General features: G+C 44.4%; 1 protein-coding gene across 1 annotated transcript in view; it reads left to right on the forward strand.

Moving 5' to 3' along the window:
* The window catches only part of CDH13 (cadherin 13), a 1,051,470-nt gene that overhangs the window by 530,852 nt on the left and 494,981 nt on the right, over nt 1-25,637 (forward strand). Inside the window, exon 5 of the mRNA XM_059904794.1 lies at nt 12,143-12,295. Within this exon, the coding sequence (XP_059760777.1) occupies nt 12,143-12,295 (153 nt within the window). The remainder of the gene's footprint in view (nt 1-12,142; nt 12,296-25,637) is intronic.

A 25,637-nucleotide genomic window follows, 5' to 3' on the forward strand; every position in this document is an offset into this window, starting at 1 on the left:
CCTCTTAACTTTCAGGGAGCATACTGCTCTATTCTTAAACATGGATGTCTCACGGGGATCATTTAATTAGGAGGTGACGCTATTCGGAGGATACCAGAGCACCCCTCAGAACTCAAGCCCAAGAAGCAGAGATGGTCCTTACCAGAAATTGATAAGCCATTTTGAAACCAAAGTAACTGTGCAAGTTCACTGATCTTTGAACTTTTATAATTTTCTTTTCTCTCTGACCATACAGTCTCTCATTTCAGCGTCCCTTTACATAACTTCTTTATTTATTGCCAAGTATTTAAATGTCTATTATTCACCTCGCACTGTTCACAGCAACAAACAAAAGTCCCTGATACCTTGGAGCATATATCTTAATGGTAAAGAAAGATAAAAAACAGATAACTATGTCAGGTGATGATTCCGTGAAGAAAAACAAAATGGTTATAGAGGATGATGTTGGGAGGGGAGACTTTTTTTTTAATAAGGTGGTCAGGGAAGTCCTCTCTGAAGAGATCAGTGTAATTAAGGAATTGAGAGACAATGATGAAATGATCCATACAGGTATCCATTTAGTAGGATCCTGGTGAATTAAAGCTATTCACCAGACACCACTGGGAAAGGGGACTGTGATATTTTGGTCTAAGAGTGTAATTTGGAGACCAAGGCTGAGGCGTGAGATTAAGTCATGTTGCAGTGGATCATTTATCAGATGCAGGGTGGTAACACATGCCATGCTTGAGCCTGATGTGGCTTCACATACACACAAGTATTCATTACTCTCTTTTTTAATTTTCCAAGTAGACTATTTTCTTTGTCAAGGTCTGCACTTATGGCCCAATTGGATCTCCCCAAGATGGTAGACTCAGCTTTCAAGCTGATAAGACTTTAAGGGTCCACAGCCTTCAGCCAACTGAGTCAGTCTCTTCCTGTCCCAATCCCAGGATCCACAAAGAGATGATCAGATTGGCCAGGCTCTGCTTTTGTATAAGAGCCTATGGGTCAGAAGAAGGTAAGCCCAGGGCTGAAACAGCGGTAGACCCAAGCATGGCACTTTGGGGGAAATGACAGCAAAACAGGATCGGGGGATGTGTGCGGACTCAGCGACATTTGAGGCTGAAGGCAAAGGCAGGTTATAAAGAGCCTTGAATGCGTTTCTGAGGGAGCATGAATTTTCCCTGAAAGTGATGGTGTAGGGGGGCCCTTGAAAGGTTTTAATCAGGTGTGATCCGATTGTGAGAGAGAGCAGGTGCTTCAGGGGATGAGGCACTTCAAAGCCTCACACAGGTTCTAACCGAAGCACATGCAAAGCAGAATAGAATGTCAGGCTTTCAGTTGAAAATGATTGAAATTGTATTTATGTTTGCTTGTGTTTCCAAGCATCAGACTTAACATTAAAATTTGTCCTGAATTATAAGAATAACAAGAATAAGCGTTGAAATTCTCAGTGAAAGGGCAGCCAACATGCATTTCCGGGGAGAAATTGTTCAATTGTTCGTGTTTATTACTTCCAAATGGGAATAGCTCCAGGTTCATAATGCTGATTTTGTTACACTGCTTTCTCTGAACTGTGGTTCAGATGAGTGCATAAATATTTGGTTTAATATTTCTTTGGGAACCGTAAAAATCTGAACTGATGGAAGGGAGAGGAGCAGAGCAGTGGCAAGGAAGGAAAGTTCGGCAAGTTAGTAAGAGATTAAGTATGTGTATTTCAACAGTGCCCAAGGGCATGATTAATTTATTATCCTTTTACACGGCAGAAGGCATGCAAAACCCCCCAAATTGCACCGTTACTATGCCAAAGCTCAGAGAATGTGAGAAGGTAAAGATGTTCCTGCCGGGAATTTGATGTACAGAGGAAATGGGTGACCCCTTGGGTACATATAAATCTGGAAACTGAGACTTGGAAGTCCTTAATCTTGGTTCTGCCTAAGATGAGTATCTCTTCTTAGCGTGGCCTAAGATGAGTATCTCTGCTCCTAGTCTTCACAGGGTGGGTGTGTCAGCAGGAGTCCAGACCAAGAGCACTTTCAGCAGTGCAGGTTCCAGTGCTGTGTTGATTCTGCTCCTGGGGCACTCCTGCACAACCCAGCAGACTTTGATCCGTTGGCCACATGGAGTGGGGGTTAAGGCCGTGGGCTCTGGATACTTGGATTCAAATGCAAGGCCATTATCTAGCTGACTTTGGTAAGGTGTTTGTGACTCATTTTCTTTCTTTGTAAAGTGGGGATTAACATCAGTACCTACCCCATGGAATTGTGGTAAGGATTAAATGAACTTATGTATGTAAGATGCTTAGAATAGTGTGTGGCAGAGTCTTATTTTTCAATAAATGGTAGCCTCTGTCATAGTCATCACCACCACCGTTTAATAATCATAAAAATAACAATTGCCTTACATTATTGAGCAGGTTTATGTACTGATGCATTAGGTATCTCTCAGATCACTTACCCACAGTAACCCTTTTAGGATAGGCATTATTTCCCTCATTTGGCAGAGAATGGGAGTGAGGCTCAGAGAGGCCACATGACTCCCAGTACGTCCACATTGTTAGTGAGCTCCAAGCTGCAAACCCTGTTGTCCTAAGCACTCTGTGCGTTAGTCAGGATAGGTTAGGTTCTGCAGTGGTAATGAGCAACTCCCATTTCAGTTGATCAAAGTAAAAAAAAAAAACAAAACAAAGGTTTTAACCAAGCTCCATGTCCATTGAGGGGTTAGGTGGAGGCTCTGCATCTCGTCATTTTTCTTTCTTTGGGATCTAGGTTGATGAAGTCACCACTATTTGGAACATAGCTGGTCACCTTGGAGAGGGCAAAAAGAACCTGGCTAAGCACATCATAGCTCTTAAAGGTTTTACTCAAAATAAGCTGAAGTTACACATGTCACTTTCACTCACACTTCATTGGCTAAAGCAAGTCATATGGCCAAAGCCAACTTCAGGTGGCTGGGGAAGTATCGTCCTACTATGTGACCGGAAGAAGAGGAGCCAGAATATTAAAGAACAGCCTCAGTGACTACTTCCCACTACCATAAATCTGATTCATATATAGAAGAGACAACAGGTATAGAAAATCTAGACTTTTCACTATGCGTTCCAAGGGACCATCTTGATTTTTGGTAGAACCACAAGAGGCAAAGTCAAGGGGCCCAATGAGCAGGAGGGTGAAACTCACAGTCTGCATTAAGAAACCAGAAACTCAGGAAGTGATACATAAGAATCCCAGTTATTCTCTTGGACAATAAAGAGATGCAGAAGTGTGATACTGATGGGCAGTGAATGGACTTTGGCCCCAGATAGGTAAGGCACAATGACTGAATGACCCAAAGATGACTTCTGTCTCTGGTCTGCTGTGGCCTCTTTCAGCACATCTCCCATGTTGCATAATGTGGGCTTCATAGAGTATACTGAACTGCGGGCCCTTGAACACTCTGGAACTAGTGAATGGTCAGTAAATATTTTGAATAGAAGAGAAGAAGGTAGAGGGAGATAATATGTTAGAGGAAATTATACTCAAGAAGGAAACATCTTATTAAAATCATGGGAGAGAAACAGACCATCAGGCTGAGTGAATGGTGGTATCAGTTTGGAATACACTAACAAATATAAACCGAGTTCCCTCAGTGAGAGCAGCATTGTGCCAATTATGTATGTAAATATGTGTATTTAAATATACATATTTGTCCTTTTGTGGCTGGCTTATTTCACTTAACATGATGTCTTCATCCATATGGTAGCATGTGTTAGAATTTCCTTCATTTTTAAGGCTGAATAATAATATTCCATTTTATGCCTATACCACATTTTGTTCATCCATTTATCCATTGTTGGACACTTGGGTTCCTTACACTTTTTGGCTACTGTGAATAATGCTGCAGAATACTCATTCTTTCCATGTGTCAATGGATCATTTAGTAAAGATGATATTGCACTTGACCATGAATAAATTTTTAAAAAACTCGCAAGAGTAGAAATTTCATAAGCCACATTATTCTGTGACAAGTTGGAAATAAATAATTAAAATGTTAGAAATACTTGTAAATTAAGAAATACTCTCATTAAAAAAAATTCTACAGCCTACAGAAAGTAACCACAAAATTAAAACTATCAGGAAATAATGCAAAAACCCCCTACCAATTAAACACTGAATCCTGTGGAATTCAGCTTAAGCTGTGCTTAGGCATAATCTTAAGTGCCTTTCTTATAAAAGAAGGGAAACGAAGTTGGGGCAATGATAGTGCTGATAGATGAAGGGTAAGTGTAGTGTATTCAGATTTCCCTTCATCATGTGTTACTGGAGTTTGGTTTTCCTTCCCAAGTGCTCCATCCTGCCCTTAACCTTAGCACCCTCCATGGGAGGATGGAGACCATTTGAATTCGGTGGTGAACACAGCCAGCCCTGCTGGTGTGAGAACCCCTGGTCTGTGCGGTTGGTCCCTAGCCATCATCCTCCTCTGGTGGATTGCCAGAGTGTTGGTTCTGTGCTTCTCCACCACGTATTTTGGAACTCTTGGCCCTGGGTTTTCCTTAGTCCCCCTTGTTAATTTATAACCTAATGGTTGAAAGTTGTTGAGCAGCATGAGGGTGAGAGACGGTCATAGATCTAACAGCTGCCCAGACTGCTGAATGGCTAAGTGTCTTCAAGTTCAAAGGCATGTCAAAGACTAAACCACAGATGAGAATTAATTACTGCTTACAAATCACCTTAGAGAACCAACCTACCGATAAAAAAAAAAATGTCTTCTAATAACTATAGGTAAAGGCAATAAGTGGGTTTTTTCCTATTTAACATGAAGTAGAAAACAACTTCTAAATTAGCATATACACCAAGCTCCAGTAATTACTCTTACATGTTTCTAAAAAGTTGTTCTGTTTTTGAGTTTTTTTGTTGTTTTTTAACTGTATAATAGGTAATATAGGCTCATTTTATGAAACCAAAAATATTCTAGAGTGAAGGAAAAAATATCACCCCTACCTCCATCCTCCAAAGACCTATACTATTCACATGTGATTTATTCCCTTTGGAAATGTGCGGGGGCAGAGACTGATTATTTTCTAGTTTTTCATCCTTTTGATCATATTGCTTATATACGTAGAGTCTTTTATCCTTTGAAAATAAGTATCTCCTGATTTTCTAAATAGGTAGAATTAGAGCATTAATTTAGTTGGCTATGACAGGGCAGAAGTGCTGGGGTATTTGTGTTGGAGCTGCTTTGTGCAGCGAGCACAGTGCGTGCTTAGACAGAGGGTCTTCACACAAGGGAATCCTTTGCGGATTATAAGGATGGGGACGTGTTCTAGGTCCCTTCATGACTCCTGGGCATTAACACTGCCTGGGAAGTTAACTTTGGGGATTTGTAAAAAGAGAAATGAGAAGATACTGCGGTTGCATAGGTAAACTGACCACATTAAAAAAAAAAGTACAACAGACTTTAATTTGTGAGTTTATGAAGCATTTTATGATCTTATAAAAACATGAAAACAAAGTTGCACTTTTTTTGAAAGCTTAATCAGGTGTCTTATGTGTTCCAAACCCAGGAAATGTTAAAAGAATAAATAAATAGCCCAAGGGACAACTACCACCCCCAACAAAGAGGCCCTCTGCTCTCTGTGCCTTAATAGACCTCAGCGGTGAGCAGGGCTAGACCCCGATGATGAGGTGGTCTCCCTGGAGCAGGGCAGAGGGTCAGGAGAAGCTCCAGTGAGTAGGCAATCCCTGGTGCTGAGTCCTGGAAGACAAGGAGAGGCTCTAGCAGACAGGACGGGGGATAGGAGTCCAGCTGACCTAGGTCCAGAGAAAGTGGGCAAAGTTCAGAAGGCCCATGGCTCATGGTGGCAAGAGATAGAACTGGAGAAGCAGGTGGAGGCCCATCAAGGAGGGCCCTGGGGGAATTTAATCTGGGAGCAATGGGGAAACATTGAAAGTTTTTTTTTTTTTAAACAATCACTTTTGTTATTTATTTATTTATTGATGGCTGTGTTGGGTCTTCGTTTCTGTGCGAGGGCTTTCTCTAGTTGCGGCAAGTGGGGGCCACTCTTCATCACGGTGCGCGGGCCTCTCACTATCACGGCCTCTCTTGTTGCGGAGCACAGGCTCCAGACACACAGGCTCAGTAATTGTGGCTCACGGGCCTAGTTGCTCCGCGGCATGTGGGATCCTCCCAGACCAGGGCTCGAACCCGTGTCCCCTGCATTGGCAGGCAGATTCTCAACCACTGCGCCACCAGGGAAGCCCCATTGAAAGTTTTAATCTGAGAACTGTCTTGGCCAGATTTGTGTTTGCATTTTGGAATGACCGTTCTGGTTGCAATTAGGACAGGAAGGGAAAAGAGAGAATCAGAAACATGGAGGCCAGTTAGGAGACCACCGTAACATTCATTTACTTACTTGGTATGCAAATATTTGCTGAAAACTTACTGTGAGTGTTGTGTGTGTTCTTGGCCCTGACAACAAAACGGTCAAAAATCTCTAGTGGAGATCTGAGTTAAATTGCCGGTACTGGAGATTGGCAGAGGACAGAGCTAGAAGTTCTTATAGTAAAGAGAGTATACAGAACTTGGCAACTATGGCATTTTGATGTATCAAATACATTTTCCATACGGGAAAAAAAATGATGTCAGCACAATTAAGGAAATGTCTGAACCTACAGGGAAGCACCATAATGGGCAATTAAAAACCACACTGACTGAATAAAGACACAGACCTACTAGAGAATGGACTTGAAGATACGGGGAGGGGGAAGGGTAAGCTGGGACAAAGTGAGAGAGTGGCATGGACATATATACACTACCAAATGTAAAGTAGATAGCTAGTGGGAAGCAGCCGCATAGCACAGAGAGATCAGCTTGGTGCTTTGTGACCACCTAGACAGGTGGGATTGGGAGGGTGGGAGGGAGATGCAAGAGGGAGGAGATATGGAGATATATGTATATGTATAGCTGATTCACTTTGTTATAAAGCAGAAGCTAACACACCATTGTAAAGCAATTGTACTCCAATAAAGATGTTTTTAAAAAAAAACCACACTGACTAAAGGTAATGTGGGGTCTGGACTGGATTTTGGATCAGAAAAATGATAGAAGTAGAAAAACTGGTGAAACCTGAATACATAAAATCTGGAGGTTAGTTAGTTAATAGTCACGCATCAATGTTAATTTCTCTGTTGTGACCAATGTTCCATGGTTATAAAAGATGTTAATATTAGGGAAAATTGGATGAAAGCTATATGGGAACTTTATACTATCTAGGCAGTGTTTCTATAAATGGAAAGTTACTCCTACCCCCAAAGTCTGTATCTATCTATCTGTCTATGAGATATAAAATATATTTATATTACATAAATATAATAATATATGTAAAAATATTACATACTATATATATATATATAACTTCCAACCACATTGAATAGAAAAATTATAGAATAATTTATACAAAATGGTCCTATTTATAAAAATGTAAAAACATTCAAAATTGCTATATATTCTGTGAGTATGTATATATGTATATAAATTCATAGAATACCTTTAAAACACAATGCAACTTGGTATTGTTGGCTACTTGCAGCAGAGAATGGAGGTGGGAACGGGATTCAAGGGGGGACCCTGGCTTTGTCTGTAATACACCGCACTCTGGAGGAAGTAGGCAGTGAAAACACCCTTCGAAACTCAGACCAAGCATCACTGCTTGCTCCAAGCCTCTGTATTTCCTGCCCCTCGCTGGGTGCAGAGGACTCTGGTCCCACCTGAGCCATGCCACCGACACAATTGATGTTCCGGTCACCCTCATTGCTGCCTGGGAAGTGACTTTACCCAGGTATGCAGCAGGACTCCTGTGTGCTATTTACACGCCCTTCCCAGAGTGTTGGCACCCAGCATCCAAGTTCTTTCTCATCATTAGCTATTTTTTTTCATTCTGACTCAGAGGACAATGAAGAAAAATCCCACTGTGAAAAGTAGTGTTGAATTACAAAGAATAATAGGAAGGACCAGCTAATTGTGAAGCCCTGCTATGTGGTATAATGTGTGTTAACAGCTGCTGCAGGAGCAGAGACTCATGACAGGATTTGTTCTGGGCAGGAGTGCACTGGATTTCTTACATTCCGTCACATTAAACAACAAGAAAAGGACGATAGCTTTGGGGCCACAGCCATAGAGCAGCATTTGGACAAATCTTAGGAGTTTAACGTAGTATAATAAAGGTCATCTGGAAACCCACCTGACTTGCATGGAACAGCTTTGACGTGTGGCTGAGGCCTCCTTTGCAGCCATTGCATACCTCCTATTTCTCCAGCTCAGTGAGGCTGGAGTGGACCGGGGTCCCTCTGAAGCCCCACCTGGGGACCAAGAAGCTGGAGAGCTGTTGGGTAATTCCTGAATCTAAGTTGAGCCAAGACTCCCATCTTTCCCGTGGAGAACGACCCCTACTCCCATGCTTTCTTCTCCAAGGTTCCTCCATGCCCTGGGGTGCCTTTGATACACATGGAAATGTGGGACTTGGAGAAATACCAACTTTGCTTTACTGACGTTCTAGAAAACAGGCTTTTAAGAGTTCCTAATAGTGTTATATGTTTAAAGTAGGTCTGGAAGGGAGGTAGCAAACAGGCCCAGCCTTTTTTCCGGCAGAAGTCTCCCAACAGTAACGGTGGAAACCATCACCAATCATAATGAGTGTGGATGGTGCTGAAATCCATCTAAATCGGTGGTCCTCAATCCCGGGTGTGCATAGAATCATCCACGGGGCCTATTAAAGCACAGATTGCGAGGCCCCACCACCAGGGTTTCTGATCCAGGGGGTCTGGGTGGAGACTGAGAATCTGCATTTCTGAAGAGCTCCCAGGTGATGCCCAGGCTGGTCCAGGGAACCATATCTTGAGACCAATTGTTGCAGGTAGAATGAGGCCCTTCACTTCCCTGTGCTGGCGGCCCTGTAAGGCTCATCAGTCTGGGGGCACCGTGCCTGGTGTGGCTATGAGCGCTCCTTCAAAACAGATACAGCACTGAGGACCAGGAGGCAGGTTCAACTGATACGTTCAAAGCCAGGCCTTTAAAAACAAAATGTTGGGCTTCCCTGGTGGCGCAGTGGTTAAGAATCTGCCTGCCAATGCAGGGGACACGGGTTTGAGCCCTGGTCCGGGAAGATCCCACATGCCACGGAGCAACTAAGCCCATGTGCCACAACTACCGAGCCTCCGCTCTAGAGCTCATGAGCCACAACTACTGAAGCCCGTGTGCCAAAACTACTGAAGCCTGCGTGCCTGGAGCCCGTGCTCTGCAACAAGAGAAGCCACCACAATGAGAAGCCCACACACCGCAACAAAGAGTAGCCCCCCGCTCGCTGCAACTAGAGAAAGCCCACATGCAGCAATGAAGACCCAACGCAGACAAAAATAAATAAATTAAATAAATTTAAAAAAAAATGTTAGAGAGAGAGAGAAGACTTGTGCACTGCTGAGCAGAGGTTTTGCTCCTTCCCCAGAGAATCAGTCATTTAAATCCAGCAGCCAGCACTAATTAAACAGGGTTCTCTCCAAGACCCTGCTTCCATGAGGTCACGTGGTTCAAGATCTCTAAGAGAGAGAAAGGAAATGACATAGACCTGATCTTTACAGCAGGAGGAAAAGTTGCCCTGGGAGGATTTCTGAGTCTAGAATTCAGCTTTCCATGTTGAGTGGCAGGTAGAGGAATGGGAGGATGGCAGTGTTTGCCTCAAGAGAGCTTTCAGGACGGTCTCCCACTGTGTTTCTTCCAGAAGGTCTGGGCTGCTGTGCTCCCCACCCTTTCAGAGCAGGGGAGGGTCAAGAAAGGAGAACAGATCACAGAAACCTTCTCCTGACAGGTCCTTTCTAGTGGGTGTGGTCAGAAATCCACTCTTAGGAAGCAGGACAGTTCCATAGCCTTTGTAGGTTTCCCATGTTCATTTCCCTTTAGTTAATATGGCCTTTGGAGAGGACTTGTCCCACGGGTGTGTGTAGGGGAGCAAAAGGAAGAGGTTTTAATCCATATTTGGGCTGAAGTGGTAAGAGCAGGAGGGGAGCGATGGTAAATGTGAAAGAGACAAAGAGGAACAGAGTTGGCTCAGATGCCCCTTCCCACAGTAAGTCTGTTTCCAGAGCACTTCTGTCCTGAAACCAGAGACTTTTGTGAGTTTTGTTTCTTAAAAGGAAATGTGTTCCCTTAGAAAGGGATTTTTTTTATATTGTGGCTAAGATGTGTTTTATGCCTAGAGGTGTCAGTCTTACCCATTAACAACAATGGCATGACTTTGTTATTATTATCATTCTTATCTTAGTATTCTAATTGTCTGCTCTGATTTATTGAGCCCCTTCTATGTGCACACAGTATCTCAACAAACTCTCAGCAACCCTGGGAAATAAGTGTCGTTATCCCTATTTTATAGATAAGGAAATTGAGAGCCAAAGAGGCAAAGAATCACATTCAAGGTCACAGGACTGATCGTTGGCCAAGCTAGGATTGAGACATATGTTTGTCTAATCAGTGGAGCTCCTCATTAAACAGATATTGGCCTTGGTCCCTGCCGTATGCCGGGCACTTTGCCAGGCATGGGACCCAGCGGTGAGCCCGATATGCTGAGGCTGTTGACCTCATGGAGCTTCCAAGCAGTGAGGGTAATGTCAGTTGGATTCAATCGAGTCAAGCAGTGACTAAAAATGCTTTTCATCAGAAGATACCACATACCTTATTTTTAGTCTCGCTTTGGATGATATTTTCTGTTAATTAAAAAAAATGCAAACAGAGGTAACTGGTGTTTAATCAAACTTCTCAGTGTATTTTAATAAAGAATATTTTAAATCAGAAAAAAACTGTACTGCCCTATGGACTGCATCATGCTCTTACTCCAGTGGTCCTGGCAGAGGAGGCTTGCCATGAGGCTCACTCTGCCTTAGGCACCACTGCCACCTGGTGACCCACGTCAGAATTGCAGGCATGGCGCCCACAGAAGTGCCACCACCACACCTCTTCCTGATTCCACCAGAAGACACATTTCTGGTTCAGCCACCTAAATCCTCCAGACTCAGTTGACTATATTCCAATAGGTGCCTGTTTACTTGTAAATTGATGACAGCCAGAGCAGTATTAGCTTTCTTTTATCTGTTGTTCTGAATGTCTGTTGTGTTAGTGACCTTTATAGTGTTATAATCAAATTAATGTCTGCAGGTATTGATGATAAAGTGATATTAAATATACATGAATGCTTGTTAGAACTCTAGAACTAACCTACGCAAATTATGATTTTCTCTTTAATTGGATACTTTCAGATGACATCAAAACATAACATAATTTGCCCCCTAATTACCTCTCAACCTCACCTCTCCTCAAACCATTCTGGAATTTTTGAGGCTCTCTCACATGCCTGCTGCCTGTCTATGCTGTTCCCTCTGCCTGGAACTGCCTTCCTATATCTTTACCTTTTGAATTTATTCTTTAAATGTCAGATCAAGGCTGACCACGTCTAGTGAATTCAGCAATGACGGTGTTGCATAGCAGTGCCCCTAGGGAGATGGAAGATGGCTTCTGAATCCCGTCCTTGTTTCTGTAATGACTGTGACCGTGGCAAGCTTGCGTAATCTCCCCGAGTCTCATTGATTCCATTCATTAAGTATGAGTAATAACGTTCCCTGCCCCCAGCATTGTTGTCAGAGTTTTTTAAAGTGTGTGTAAAATTCCTTCTCAGCACCATGCCTAGTACCTGGTAGAAGCAAGGGCATAGGTGGCGCTGTTGATGACTGCATACATGTAGATACCTAGAACCCTGATTAATGCCTGCCCGGTATAGGACTGTCAAATGTTTTCCATTGCTTATTTGGTCTTACTTGCAGAAAAAAAGCCTGTTTCCCGGGAGTTAAAAATAATACAAATGTCCAACCTTGAACTTCATGAAGTTACTTCCCTCTTAGATTCATCACTATACGTCACCCCAGGGCTGGTAAGCTTCCCCGGCTGAAAGCCACAAAGATTTGCATATTAGGATGAAAGGTGTTAAACAGTGATGCTATTTTTGGTGATGCTGCTTTAGTCAAGTTCATCCAGCACCTCTGCGTTGGCACCTGTGATTAGTAGATTGGTCACTGAGGTGTGTTTGTACTGTGCTTTCTCTGTTTTCCAGCCAGAGTCTTAAGTGTCGCTCTGTTTCTCTGACCAGGTAGTCGATAGTGACAGACCGGAAGGGTCCAAGTTCCGGCTCACTGGAAAGGGAGTGGATCAAGAGCCTAAAGGAATTTTCAGAATCAATGAGAACACGGGTAGCGTCTCCGTGACACGGAACTTGGACAGAGAAACAATCGCTACCTATCAAGTGAGTACCCCTCCCCCCCACCGAGTGCCCACCCCACACGCAGAGATGTGCCTTTCAAAGACTGCTTCCCTCCCACTGAGCTCATTATTTCTGTGCTTCATCAAACCCGGGGCTGTGCGGCTTTAAGTGTGTCTCTGTGGAAGCCGAGTGGCATTGAACCCTGACAGAGCAGCAGTGGGGGCCCCTATCTCATCAACGGAGCCCCCCAGCTCTGTGCGAGACTTTGGGCACAAAAAGCCAAGAAGGGGGGACCCTGGGGGGATCTCAGAGGAGGTCAGAAACCTTACATTAACATTGGTTTTCCAGAAGCCAGCTTGATAATGAAGAGCTGAAAAAAGTATAAACCCCTGGACCTGATCATTCTACTTTTAGAAAGCCATCCTAAGGAAATAGAGAGGAATTTAGTTAGATTTTTGTACAGTGATGTTATAGCAGGACACGATCCTTAAAATGGAAACAGTTGCTAAATATGAAGCAATATATAATGGTTAAATTATGGCACAATTTTGCAAGGAAGTTTTCTACAACCATTTAAAATATTTTTGAAGAAGTTCTAGTTATATGGGAGATTTTCAAGATATTGAATAGAAACAGACACACCAACACATATGGTATCCTCATTACAGATGGAGTATTTACACATATCATGATGGGTATGTTTGTGAAGAAGCGTGACAGAGGAAAAATCAAAGTGTTGGTGGTTGTATTTGGTGTTGATTTTTTTTTTTCTGATTTTTCTACAATGTACTTGCTTCTCTTTTATATGGAGAAACAAAAGGCTATTTGTAAAAGGATAGTTTCAGAAGTTGACACCTGTTCAAGATTCAGAGACCAAAGTAGTTGCACACAGATATTGGGGTGAGCATTAAATCTCATATAGGCTCCAGGTCTGTCCTATCCCCTCCCTACGACACCCCCAAGAGTCCCATCTCACAGCCTGTATTAAGGACCCAAGCCTCTGAGGGCAGTAAGCTCATTTTTCAAGAAATGGGACAGGATTCCCAGCCATTTTCGGGGAAAACCTCTATGGGATGCAGCTCACTGAGCTGGAAGCAGGCACTTGGGAACGAGGCCCAGTCAACAGTGTTTGCTTTCCATCACCGTTGCCCGTCACATGCACATATTTACCTGGATTGGGCTCTGGGGGGTGGCGGCCAGTTTCTAGGACTGGACTTGGCATCTCTGGTTTTCTTTGTCAAAACACCTTGTAAGAACATCCCAATCCCACTTCAACAAAATTACTTCCTCTTCCCTAAAAAAACCTCCATATTCTTCCTTTTCTGCAGACAGAGGGTGGAGGGACATTGCACTGGAGAGTCAAGTGCTCTGGCTGGGAAATGGGTACCCTGGGTCTAGCCTCCTCTGTCACCATGAGATACTGACCTTGGGAAGACCAAGTAAGCACTGGTCCTCAGGATTCCACCCATAAAATGCAGATAACACTTGCCTAGCCACCAGCTGGATTGCTGTGAGTTTCCAGTGAGGAGAAGATAGAAGAGGGCATTAGAGGCATTAAAATACTAGACAAATACAGGGCAGTGGGTGAGGAAGGGCCCATCCAGCCTCATGCTGAACAGGGTGTTCCAGGGTCCCGGGTCCTGGGAGGACCTCCCTCTCAGAAACTTTGCCAAAAGGCAGATGCTGTGAGCATCTGCAGGGGGTACCATCTGTCAGAGGATGCCAAAGGGTGACCATTGTGCATCCTCAGTGAACCCCCGGCACGGAATCTGGTGGTTGTAGAAATTGAATGTTGGCACCCTCAGAAGTTCCCAGGTCCAGCTGGACTTGACGGTGACCACAGGTGACCTGGCAGCTGTCAGTGTCCAGCTGCTGTAGGACAAGCCAGCTGCAGACCATGGGTAGATGCCCTCTACTTTTTCCCTGCCTGTGATAGGAATATCTCTTAATTTTCAGACGCAAGGAACTAAAGATATGATACATTTCATAATTTCATAGCATAGTGATTCAGACCTCTGGGGTTAGCAAATTGCCATTCAAGTCTCAGCACTGCCGTTTACTGTGCTGTTTTTATCTTGGGCGACCCACTTACCCTCTCTGAGGATTTTTGATTCTCCTCCACAAAGTGGGGATAGTATCAGCATCTCTAAGGACTGTATAAAATGAAATAAAATTATTTTTGCAAATTCTTAGCACAATGCCCATCACCTAGTGAGCTTTCAGTAAATCAGAGCTGCTCTTATTCATTTTTTTGCTGAAAAAGATTTAAATTTTTTGGTTAAGTTCCACAAGTTTTTAACAACAGTTTTCTACCTTCAACTGTGAGAGGGTTGACATCTACCACAGACTCATGGTTTTTCCTTCTATCCTGACAGGAACTGAACTTCATAGCATTTGCTGCCCCTCTTTTAAGTAAAGAGAGAGATTCCTGGAGGAAGCTGAGCTCTAGAATTACCTAGGAAATTAAGAGGGTACAAGATAAAGAATAAAGGAGCGGAAGTCTTCTTGGGAGTGTTCTGTAGCCTGGAAATAGGACTAGTGTGAATCAGAGAAACCGGAAAAAACTGGTTGCTAGGAGTGAGAACTGGTAAATGAGAGGCTGAGAGATGCCTTTTTGGGGTGACTCTGTAGGAGCCATTTTAAGAGCTGAACAAGAGTTTGGATGCATGCGTGGCTAATTGATCCTCTCTGATGTTTGTGGGACCCAAAGGTGGTTTAAAACTTCGTCACCCTTTTGGGAGTCCTTCCACATTCAGAGAGAGATTTCTGGGCTCTGTAAACCAGGGCCCACCTCAGAGTGAACATTCTCCTTAGATGGCAATGACCTTGATCTCCAGGGACAGTGAGGGGAAGATGCCTTGGGGCAGTTACAGCGGGAAGAACTCAAACACCAACATTCAAGGACTGATAGGGAGTGGGAGTGATGAGAAGGTGGCCTTTGGTCAATCAGGTGGCTTGGTTTTGATGTTGTCAAAGATACCAGTCAGAGATTTTCTTTAAGGAGAATTTTTGATTCATGAAGTGTCCCTTTCCTCTGGCTTCCGAAAGCTGAATGCAGGGCTGTCAGGTACAGCTGTGCAGGGATTTTACTGCACAAGGGAGATGGCTGAGGGATGAGAAAGGCCTGATCCAGCCCCCAGTTTACTTGCCAAAAGCTGCACTGCAGTTCAGGGCTGTGTCCACAGGGAGAGGGCGGCCCCTTTCTAATGCTCACAAAGGTATCAGAGGGCAGGGTTGAGTAGAAAACCCCACTATTTTTTTATTTTTAATTTGGGTCACTTTTATTTTTATGTAAATGATAATAGTGATTAATATCAACGGCTCTGGGGTCAGAAAATTGTTTTTCAAATCTCAGCGCTGCTGCTTACTGAGCTGTGTGATCTTGGGCAACCCACTTACCCTCTCTGATCTTGTGATTCTCATCCATAAAATAGGGATAGTACTAGCACCTTTAATGCTTGTATTGAGTTGGCCAAAAAGTTCATTTGGGTTTCTCCATAAGGTGTTACAGAAAAACCCGAACGAACTTTTTGGCCAGTCCAATAAAAGATGAAATGACGAGTTTTTGCTAACTAGTAGTTGCTAAACAGCTAGTAAAATAGAGTCTGGTCTGTAGCATAGAGCATCTCATATTTTTCCTTAAAGTGAGGCCATGTAGTATGTAGCAGTTACAAACATAATTTTGCATGTAGCCGTGCTGGCTGAATTAAAAGCACAGCTTTTATGGACTAGCTATGGGAACTTAGGCAGGGTATCTGCCTTGATTTTATCATCTGTGAAATGGGGACAATAATAATACTGATCTCATAGGATTTAATGGACTAAATGAGTTAATGCGTGTCAAGCGTTTGGAATAGTACCAGGAACATGGTAAGCCCCATACAGTCTTACCACATGAGTGAGAATTAGTGAGGGGAAAGGCAAAGGAGGTAAATGAAAACTGGTGGTGGCCCAGCCTTCCCATCTCAAGCAAGAACTTCTCTTAAATAATCTTGAGTTTATTTGTAGTTTCATAATGTACTCCATAGCATATCAATTGATTCATCAATTCATTCATTCTTAATATATTTGATTGAGGACCTGCAGGATGAGGAATATAATGGGAAATAAGACGCACCAGGTTCCCTGCCCTCACGGAGCTTTCATTTTAATGCGTAGGCTTTGTTTCAAAATAAACGGATTTAAGCTCCTCGCCACTGTGTACAGGTGATATGCCAGGGAGTTGTGCCGTGTTCGTTGTTCTTCTTGGTTTACCCCTGGCGCAGGGCCACATGTGCCCAGTGGAGAGGCTGCTGGGGCTTGGCGGGCATACAGTGTCTGAAAGGAGTACCAGGGGTACAGCGGCCAAACGGCGGCCTGGCCTGAGCCACTCTTCCCCAGCCTCACGAGGACCCAGTTTCTAATGCCAGGTCCCCCATGCCTCTCGCTGTTCAATTTAGTCTTTGCCCTGTTTTCTTCGTGTCCCTGCTGAGGAAGGTCCCTACCTATTACTCTGTGTTTGGTTCTGCTATTTCTGGATTTTAATGAGAACTGGGTTCCTGCCTTCTCAATATACTTTGGGCACAAGAAAGTTGCAAATCCACTTCATTTCAAGCGCCTATTTAGAAATGATTTACTGTCTTAGTGCAGTTAGGTCCATCTTGTCCCTGGTGGGCATTGTGGTTGGTTGCAGATCTGCTTCTTCGAAGAGCAGAATCCTGGATCTCCAATTCCCACATTTTACTTTCCCCTCTTGCAAGTTTAAAAAGCAGAGAGCACATGGGTGAATTTTGTTGTTGTTTATTTTAAAGGTAAGTGCTATTCACATGCAAGTTCATGCTATGGTGCTAGCATTTTCCAAATCCAACAAGAAAGCATTGTGAACTAAGCCTCAGAGATTTGCACGAAAAGAAATAGTCTGAGATAAATTTGTCCTTGAGCCCCTGAATGTGTATCATCATTAAAGTTACTGTTTATTGAACTCTACATGGCTGATGTTGTGCTAAACAACTCATATACTTTGTCTTACTTAATCCATTCACACAAGAGACTTCAGAAGTAGGTGTTAACACCATTTTATAGATAAGCAAATAACTGTTAAATAATTTTTCAAGGTCTCCCAGCTGGTGTGTGTTGAATCTGGGATCCATATCTGTTTCTCTCCACTTCTAAAGCCCTGAATTTTCAATTACTAAGAAACACTTCTTCCTATTTTACCTCCAACTAGACTCTGATGTCTAATCTGCAAATTCCTAGGCCTCTTTCCCAGGAACTCCACTTATTGGAAGGGGATTTGACTCGCTGGATGATCTGTTTCTTCTTAAATACTGTCTTTTTCCAAGACCCATGGCCACCTGCCCACTCTCCCTGCTGCAGCCCCCAAAGGGCTTCCCATGCTTCTGACCCGAAGTGGCACCTGGCAAAATAATTTAGCTCTTGCCGTATTGGAAGCTGACATATTAATGCAAAGCCTCCTGAAATATTACTCATTATTATGCATTTTGCCAGCGTTTGAGTGATTTGTGAACTCTTCACTGGAATAAAGTAGTGTAAATGATTCATGAATGACCAAGTTTATGAAATTCTATAAAAATATTAGCAGGTGGTAATGATTCACTCACACTGTGTCTATAATCTGCTGGCTGCAAATTTGTCAATATGGGAGGACAGGAGTGGAGGGGGAGACAGAGTCTGTTAGGCAGGTGGGGGGTTGGAGTTGGGCCCAGCAGGGGGTGAGAGGTGAAACAGGAAACAGGAGCTTGGTAGTGGGCAGGTGTCACGGGCAGGAGACCTTCGCCCTGCTCCATTGTCCACCGTGGGAGATGCACCAAGCACTGGGGATGTCACAGTTGGATGGGAAAAGAGGGGAGCACTTGGAAAGAGAACAAGAACTGACATTTACTGAGCACCTATTAAGTCCCCAAGAGCTCTCTAGACCTCCACATTCACAAGCTTTATTATCTTGTCCTTACTGACGTGTTAGCTGAGGGCCAAAGTGGTTCCCAAGATATATTACTGTTTAATGTGGGTGTTAACATTTATTGAACGTTTACAGCGTGCCAAGGCTCTGTGCTAGATACCTGAGTGATGATCTCATTTAATGTTTATAAAGGTGAGCTTGATGCGGTTATCATTCTCAATTATAGAACTGGTAAAGGGAACCATCTGTGTTCTTGGTCTTAGAACTCGAGTAGGATTTCATTGTGTCCTTCTGAAAATGTGCTCACATTTTCTGGGATACAACTTGCTCTCCTTTGAGCCAAATTTCTGGATAAGTTTGGACTTTATGGCTAAGAGTATCACTGTGAATTTGGAATACACCAGACAGGCAAAGGGTATCTATCCTTGCTCCTGTGTTTCCCTTCATTTGTGGCTCCGCCCCAGTGCTAACACATATGACAATTTAGCAGAAAGTACATTAAGATGAAAAATGCTGCTGTCATGTGGAAGTATGTGTATCATACTGTTAGCAATCATGAGACAATTGGGAGATGTAGATTTACTCAGATTAGAGAGTTATAACAATGTCCATGTTGTACATGGATGACGTACACATTACATTGATAGAATTGCGCTGCCCTGGATAGTACTTGTACTTGGAAATCCTCCCCCAGCCCTCAGTTCTGGGGACAAGCTAATTCTTTCTTCATCCTCTAGTCTGATCTTCCCCATGGCTGTCTTTTTTAGTTGTGATTCCTCCAACTAACATACAAAGAAAAGGGTTTATTGCAGGGTACAGATGGCTTATAGAATTGCCAAAGAGACCCAACAACCTGATTTCCATGTAAAATGACCAGAAACAGCAGTGCCACAGGAAATACCCAGCCATATGTGGTACGATTCTAGTGCAAGGGTTCTCAGCCTCAGTACTACTGACATTTAGGGCTGGATAATGCTTTGTTACGGGGGCTGGCCTTGGGCATCACAGGGTGTTTGGAAGTGCACCTGGCCTCCAGCCACTAGATGCCAATAGTATCCCCCAGTGCCAGTCGTGACAATCATCCAGATACTGCCAGTTGCCCCACGGGGGCAAAATTGCCCCCAGCTGAGAACCACTGTTCTAGAGGAGTCATCATCACTGCCACCTCTTCCTGTCACCCCGCTCCTGCGATGCTCAGAACAGGGTGCTAGCGACTCTGCCTTGGCTGCCCTAAAATGCTGGGTGCCCCTGATGCCATGCTTTCCGGAACCTCCAATCCCCAAAGCAGAGCCACTGCCTATGTCTCTCGCTTCCCTCACCGAGTCGCATGATGAGATGTGTTCAGGGAAGACCCTGTATCATAGGAAGGACTCCAGCTGAGCTAGCAAGGGGCCTGGGGCGGGGGCTGTCACCTTCAGGGTCAGCCACGCCATCTGGGATATAACTCGCTCTGGCTGAGTTATACAGTACAACTTATTGCAGGTGAGAGGCGGTCAGTGATGAGGATGGCTAGCCGAGGGCCAGTGACCAGTCCTTGCCTGGAGAGTGTGGCTTCACCCCTATGATCTCGTCTCAACATTTTGGTCCTGTCGATCAATAAGACATATGGCCTAGGAAAGCGTCCTAACTGGGAGGAGACAGAGGACTTGGGTTAAAAGTTTAGGCTTTGGTATCAGGCCTACTGAGGTTAGACAGACCCTGCTAACAGAGGAGCCATATGAAATTGCCATTTTTATAGTTGAAAAAAGGGTGAATAGCGGCCATTTCATGGTTTGTCCTGACACTGTATCACCTTTGGCAAGCTATTCTCTTCTCGAGCTGTGTTCTCATCTCTAGAACGAGGGTGAGATTGCAGGACCGTCTCCTCGTGGTATTGCAGTTGGTGAGTGGGGTGTGTAAGAAGAGTGCTCCATGCACTTACTGAGTGTTCCAGAATCGGGAGCCCTCACCTCACGTGCCGGTTTTGTAGTTGAAGCTCCCTGCAGGGGAAAGAGAGGTGAAGCGGGTGCTAGGCATCTAGCGAGCAGTTAAACGGTTGAATGTCAGTAACACCGTGTGTTCCTCCGGAGAAGGCAATCATCCAAATGGGCGGTTTTCAAAGCGCGGCCCCCCACACCAGCAGCAGCGTCTGGGAACTTGTTAGAAATGCAAATTCTCAGGCCCCACCTCGGGCCTAACAAGCCCTCCAGGTGGTTCTGATGCTGGCACACGTTTGAGAACCCCAGGTCTAAATCCACTGTTAACTTCAGGGCAGCTGGCTTGATTCATTAATTTGCCTCAGTGAAGGTGGCCTTTGAGCCATTTCCATTACAGTGCCGCTGGGGTCATAGGTTTGTGCCTGAAAGGTGCTTATTTCTCCAGGTGCCCTGGTACGCCATGTGAAAGCCCTCTCAATCCAATCCATACTCTTCAAAACTGCCTTTGTTTTTGTTTCGTTAATGGCCCCTGAGAGCCAGGCAAATTTGTCCCAAGCCTCTTTGCTCTTTCTTCTGTAGACTTTGGATGACTGTTAAATACCATGTTACTGAGTCTTTGCTTATTTCTCAGACCAACCTTTTAGGCCAGAGATGAAAGTGTCTTCAGAAGATTTGAGCCAGTTCGGGCAAAAATAATTCCGGATAGGAAGAAGCTGGCCCTGGGCTCAGCAGAACCAGCTTTTCTGCCATCTTAGATCTGTAACCTTGAGTAAGTTATTTGTGGTTCTCAAACTTTGCTGCACTTTAAAAAAAATCACCTGGGGAGCTTTTAAAACCCCTGATGCCCAAGCTGTACTCCAAACCAATTAAATCAGAATGTGTTGGAGTGGGACCAAACCTCAGTCCATTGATCAAACTCTCCAGGTGTTTCCACTGTGAAGCCAAGTTTGAGAACCACTGAGTTAATATAATTCATTGATACCCCAGTTTATTCATCACTAGGATTGGGTTTAATGACACCAACCAATGATTTGTTTTGAATGTCAAATGAGATATACAGGTAGGAGCTCCTAACACACAGTAGCAGAGAATCAAAGATATTATCTCCCCTCAATCAACCGCTTCACTCAGTGAATATCTGAAACAAACTCCTTTCTGATCTCTCTTTTGACACAAGCACTTAAAAAATTGAAATGCAGAGAAACACAATTCGATAAATAAGTAAACGGATTGTTTTCTGACTCACTTTAGAAAAAAATAATTCAGGAATTGCTCGCAGTCTTTCCCCACGCCAGTACCTCCAAGCATCTCCATCTGACTCTTTCCCGATTGGCTCTTCATGTTTCCAAGCGCCTCATTTTGCAACCTGGGCTTATCTGCCAGGTGCACCTGGTGAAACTGAGGCATGAAGAGGTTAAACGGCACCACTGCAGCAGCCGCATACGTGGATTAGACCACCGAGTTGCTCCTGACTGATTACTTATTTGGTCCACTAAGCAAAGCTGCTTCCTCACTCAGGGCTATGGAAACATATTTTCTAAACTTCATTAGCACAAACTCCTCAGAAGAGGTCCAACTTGAATCTTGGCAGGTGGGAGAACCCCGCATTCCTCCCTCAACTTTCTCCTCCCCTCGCCTCCCAGGCACCTGGCCCACAGTCTGGACCTACCAAACGTTCATGGCATGAATAAATGTGTGATGATCAATTTTTCTTTTTTTCTTTTTTTTTTTTTTTTTTTGTTTTAGTTATCTAACTATAACCAAATCTTTTTCCTCGTAGCTTTTTTTCAAATGACTTGGTGGCTTTTTTTTTTTGCCCAAGATGCTGAAGAACTACAAAATATCAGGACTGCAAGAGCCTTTAGACCCATTTTATCTAACCTGCTAAATTTATAAGTAAGAACAAGTTCAATAATTGACAAATGGTTTTGACCCTCAGTACTGAAAAAAAAAATGCTGTTGCTATTTTGTTATCCCTCCAAAACAGGCATGGTGGCCACCCCCTCTGGGACTAGATCCTGCAAACACAGATAAGACACCCATTCTAGCTTCCACCACCCACTCTCCATCTATTTGCATCGTCAGTAGGCATACAGGGTTGGGGTTTTTTTTTCACATTTTGTAAAAATGGGCTGGGGAGGGAAGGAAGGAGGAGTTAGTTGGGAGCAGGGACCAGGAGGAGGAAGGAGCAAAAGAGAAGATGAAGACAGGCTGTCCTCCTCCTCTGGCCCCTTAAAGTGAGCTTGACACTTTGGGGTTAGAGGGCAGAAAATGATGGAAATTATTTTTTTTATGAGATACTTTGCAAAATTGGAGGACCAGAAGCTAATTAAACCAATGGCAAAAGACCGGGTAAGATTCCAGGTTCAAGCACTACGGCTGTGAGGCCAAGCGACAAAGGATGACAGTTCTAAAGCAGGCCACCCCCCTGCCCAGAGACTCCTGCAGCACCTTGGCGTGGGAAGGGTTGGTAACTAGGGCGTGGATCACCATGGCGAAGCTCCCTCGAGTGGCCCAGATGAAGGAGGAAGAAGCTGACACTGATCAGGGGGCACTTGTGAAGTCAGCTTTGGGTTTCCCAGGATGTGCCTGGAGTGATGTTGTGATGGGGGCTAAGTTCCCTTTGAGCAGGTGGAAACCCAGAGTCCTGTGATGGGGAATAAGGGCACATGTGACCCATGTCCTCACTGAGGCTGCGGGAGCTACCGACCTCCAGGTTACCCAGCTCAGTTCTGGCCAGCCCCCTGCTTAAAGTTTAATTGAAACAGACTGCATCAATTAGAGAACTGAAATGGAGTGAATCTGTGAGCAAAATCCCAGGGTGAAAAGGAGAGTGTGGAGGACCCTGCTCTTCTGCCAGCTGAGCCTTCTCTTCCAGCCAAGAGAAGCGTAGCAAAGTGGACAGCACTTGCGGAGAGGCGACCTGGGACTGCCAAAAGGTTGTGCACACACGAAGGCCAGCGTGCGCTCAGCAGCCCCGTCAAGCATAATTCAGATCAACTACAAGATTTATTGACTCAGCAGACATCGATGGGATGCCGAACTCATGCCAGCCACTGGTTCAAGTTACTGGGGATAGAGCAGCAAATCACCACCAAGTTCCTGCTTCATGGAACTCTGTCAATATACAGACATTAGTGGGTATGTAACACATCAGGTGGTTATACATGCTGGGAATAAAAATGGAGCAGATTAAAGATGCAGAGAGTGATGGAAGCAGCTGCATGGTCCAGGCAGGCCTCACCTGGAGTTGACATTTGCAGGGAGACCTGATGGAAGGTCTGAGGGCAGGAATGCTGTCCTTCCCTCTCAGGTATCCTTGACATCAGGGGTTCTCATCCAGGGTGACTGTGCCCCCCCCCCCCAGGGGACATCTGGCAATGCCTGGCGACGTTTTTGGTTGCCCCAACTTGGTGTTACTGGCATCTAGTGGGTCGAGGTGAGAGATGTTACTCAACATCCTACAAGGCACAGGACAGACCCCATGTGTCATGCTTTGCAGGCACCAGCATGGGGCTGGCCTCTTAGAGGATCTGGTTTGTTCACTGAAATATTCATCAGGCTTGAATAGACAAGAGGTCTGTTCATTTCTAAGGCACAACAGCACGGGATACTGTCCCCGTCCTTGTAAAGCTCGTGGTCTAGTTGGGGATGATGATTTGTAACAAGACACCTACACCACCATGGGACAAGGGCAGGGCCATCAAAGCAAGTGATGAAGAATGAGGAGGAGTGTTAGCCAGGAGACAGAAGGGGGCAGGGCAGGAGAGTGTTCCGGAGAGAGGGGGCAGAAGAGCTTAAGCTGCTCTGAAGAAGTGAGACAGTGACTCCTGAGGGAAATAGGAAATGGACTTGACTAGCGAGGAGGCGGGGTTGGGGGGGGGGGCGAATGCCGAGGAATGAGCTTAGACGTAATAGCCCTTGGTCACGGGCAGATGTTAGAGTGTTTCAGGCTGAAGAGTGACACGGTCAGATTTGGATTTTGCACAGACCGCTCTGCTTGCCAGTGGAGGACAGTGAGAGGCAGTGAGTCCTGTCTCTGTGTCTCTGAAGCCAGAGTGGCACAAATCACATAAATGGCGTCCTCTCCCAGAAGACCTGGGTGGTGAATTCAAACTCATGGTGAAGATATTAAATATACCTTTGGGTGAAATAAGTAGCAAGAATTGGGGGACCTGGTCCCACCAGGGCTTGCAGAGTAGGGTAAGGAGCTTGGATTTTATTCTAAGGACGCCTAGGAGGGATTTAAGCAAGGGAGTGACATCCAATTTGCATTCCAGGAAGATAAGATTTATTCGAGAAAGTCAACAATAACATTCAAATTGCCATGAAATAGAAATTAATTCAAAAATGCATTCATTTGTTGAGAACCCACTACCTAGCAGGCACTGGGAGAGAGAGATAAAAGATAAACCCTGCCTTCCCCGAGCTCAGCCTTAAAGTTCCCTTCTAGACAGAGTAAACCAGAAAACCTCTCCTTATTCTAAATCCATGGGTGGAGGGGTGGGGAATACTTTATGTGTTTGCCTGGTCCTTCCCATTTAGTTTGGCTCAACCTCCAGGCCAAGAGAGCATTCCCTGTTAAAATTCCAAGCTTTTAGTTCTTTCTTCTTTGTGAGTTTATCAGTGGGCTATCTCAAAATTGTTTATTAAACACAGTTGGCTGGAGCTGTTAGCTGTTGATTTGTTTGATTGGCAGCTGTTTTAAGATCTTTATTATGAAGAAAGCTTATCTTGTTCTTGCAATAAGGCGTTATGTGGCAAAAGATCATTTCCATATTACTTTTCTTTCTTCTGAAGGTATGGATATTTGCATAATGGACTCCTTTATGCAAAGTCCATGTTTCTGGTACCATGTTGGAAAGATGACATGCTTGCTAAAGGGACTTGATTGTGTTCTGTCACTTGTAGATGCTCCTTCCCTGCCTGCAGCTGGGGTCAAACTGAGCCTTGGTCAATGTGACAGACCAGGCACTTCAAAGGTGGGATAAAGTGAAAGACAGGAGAGAAGGCATCCTCATTAAATGATGGCTTAGCAGGTCAAACATTAATGGATCCAAGACTAGGTTGACGATGTTTGACAATGAGAAGTTGGGAGGAGAGCCCTGTGTTCTTCCGAAGTGGATCATACCCTCCTGGCTTGGGGTGAGTGTTGAGTCAATGGCTAACACCTGGGGGACGGCACAGGCAAAGGTGGTAGACCCAAGGTAGAGGTCTTCAACAGCTGGTCATAAAGGCTCAGAAACCTGGGGGACTGGCATTTCACAATTGGTAATGCATCTTCTATTCCTTTTGAGTTTTTTTTGTTTTGTTTTTGTTTTTAACATCTTCCTTGGAGTATAATTGCTTTACAATGGTGTGTTAGTTTCTGCTTTATAACAAAGTGAATCAGCTATACACATACATGTATCACCATATCTCCTCCCTCTTGTGTCTCCCTCCCACCCTCCCTATCCCATCCCTCTACGTGGTCACAAAACATTGAGCTGCTCTCCCTGTGCGATGCAGCTGCTTCCCACTAGCTATCTATTTTACATTTGGTAGTGTGTATATGTCCATGCCACTCTCT

This window comes from Balaenoptera ricei, chromosome 19, assembly GCF_028023285.1.
Source record: "Balaenoptera ricei isolate mBalRic1 chromosome 19, mBalRic1.hap2, whole genome shotgun sequence".
Classification (NCBI taxonomy): Eukaryota; Metazoa; Chordata; class Mammalia; order Artiodactyla; family Balaenopteridae; genus Balaenoptera; species Balaenoptera ricei.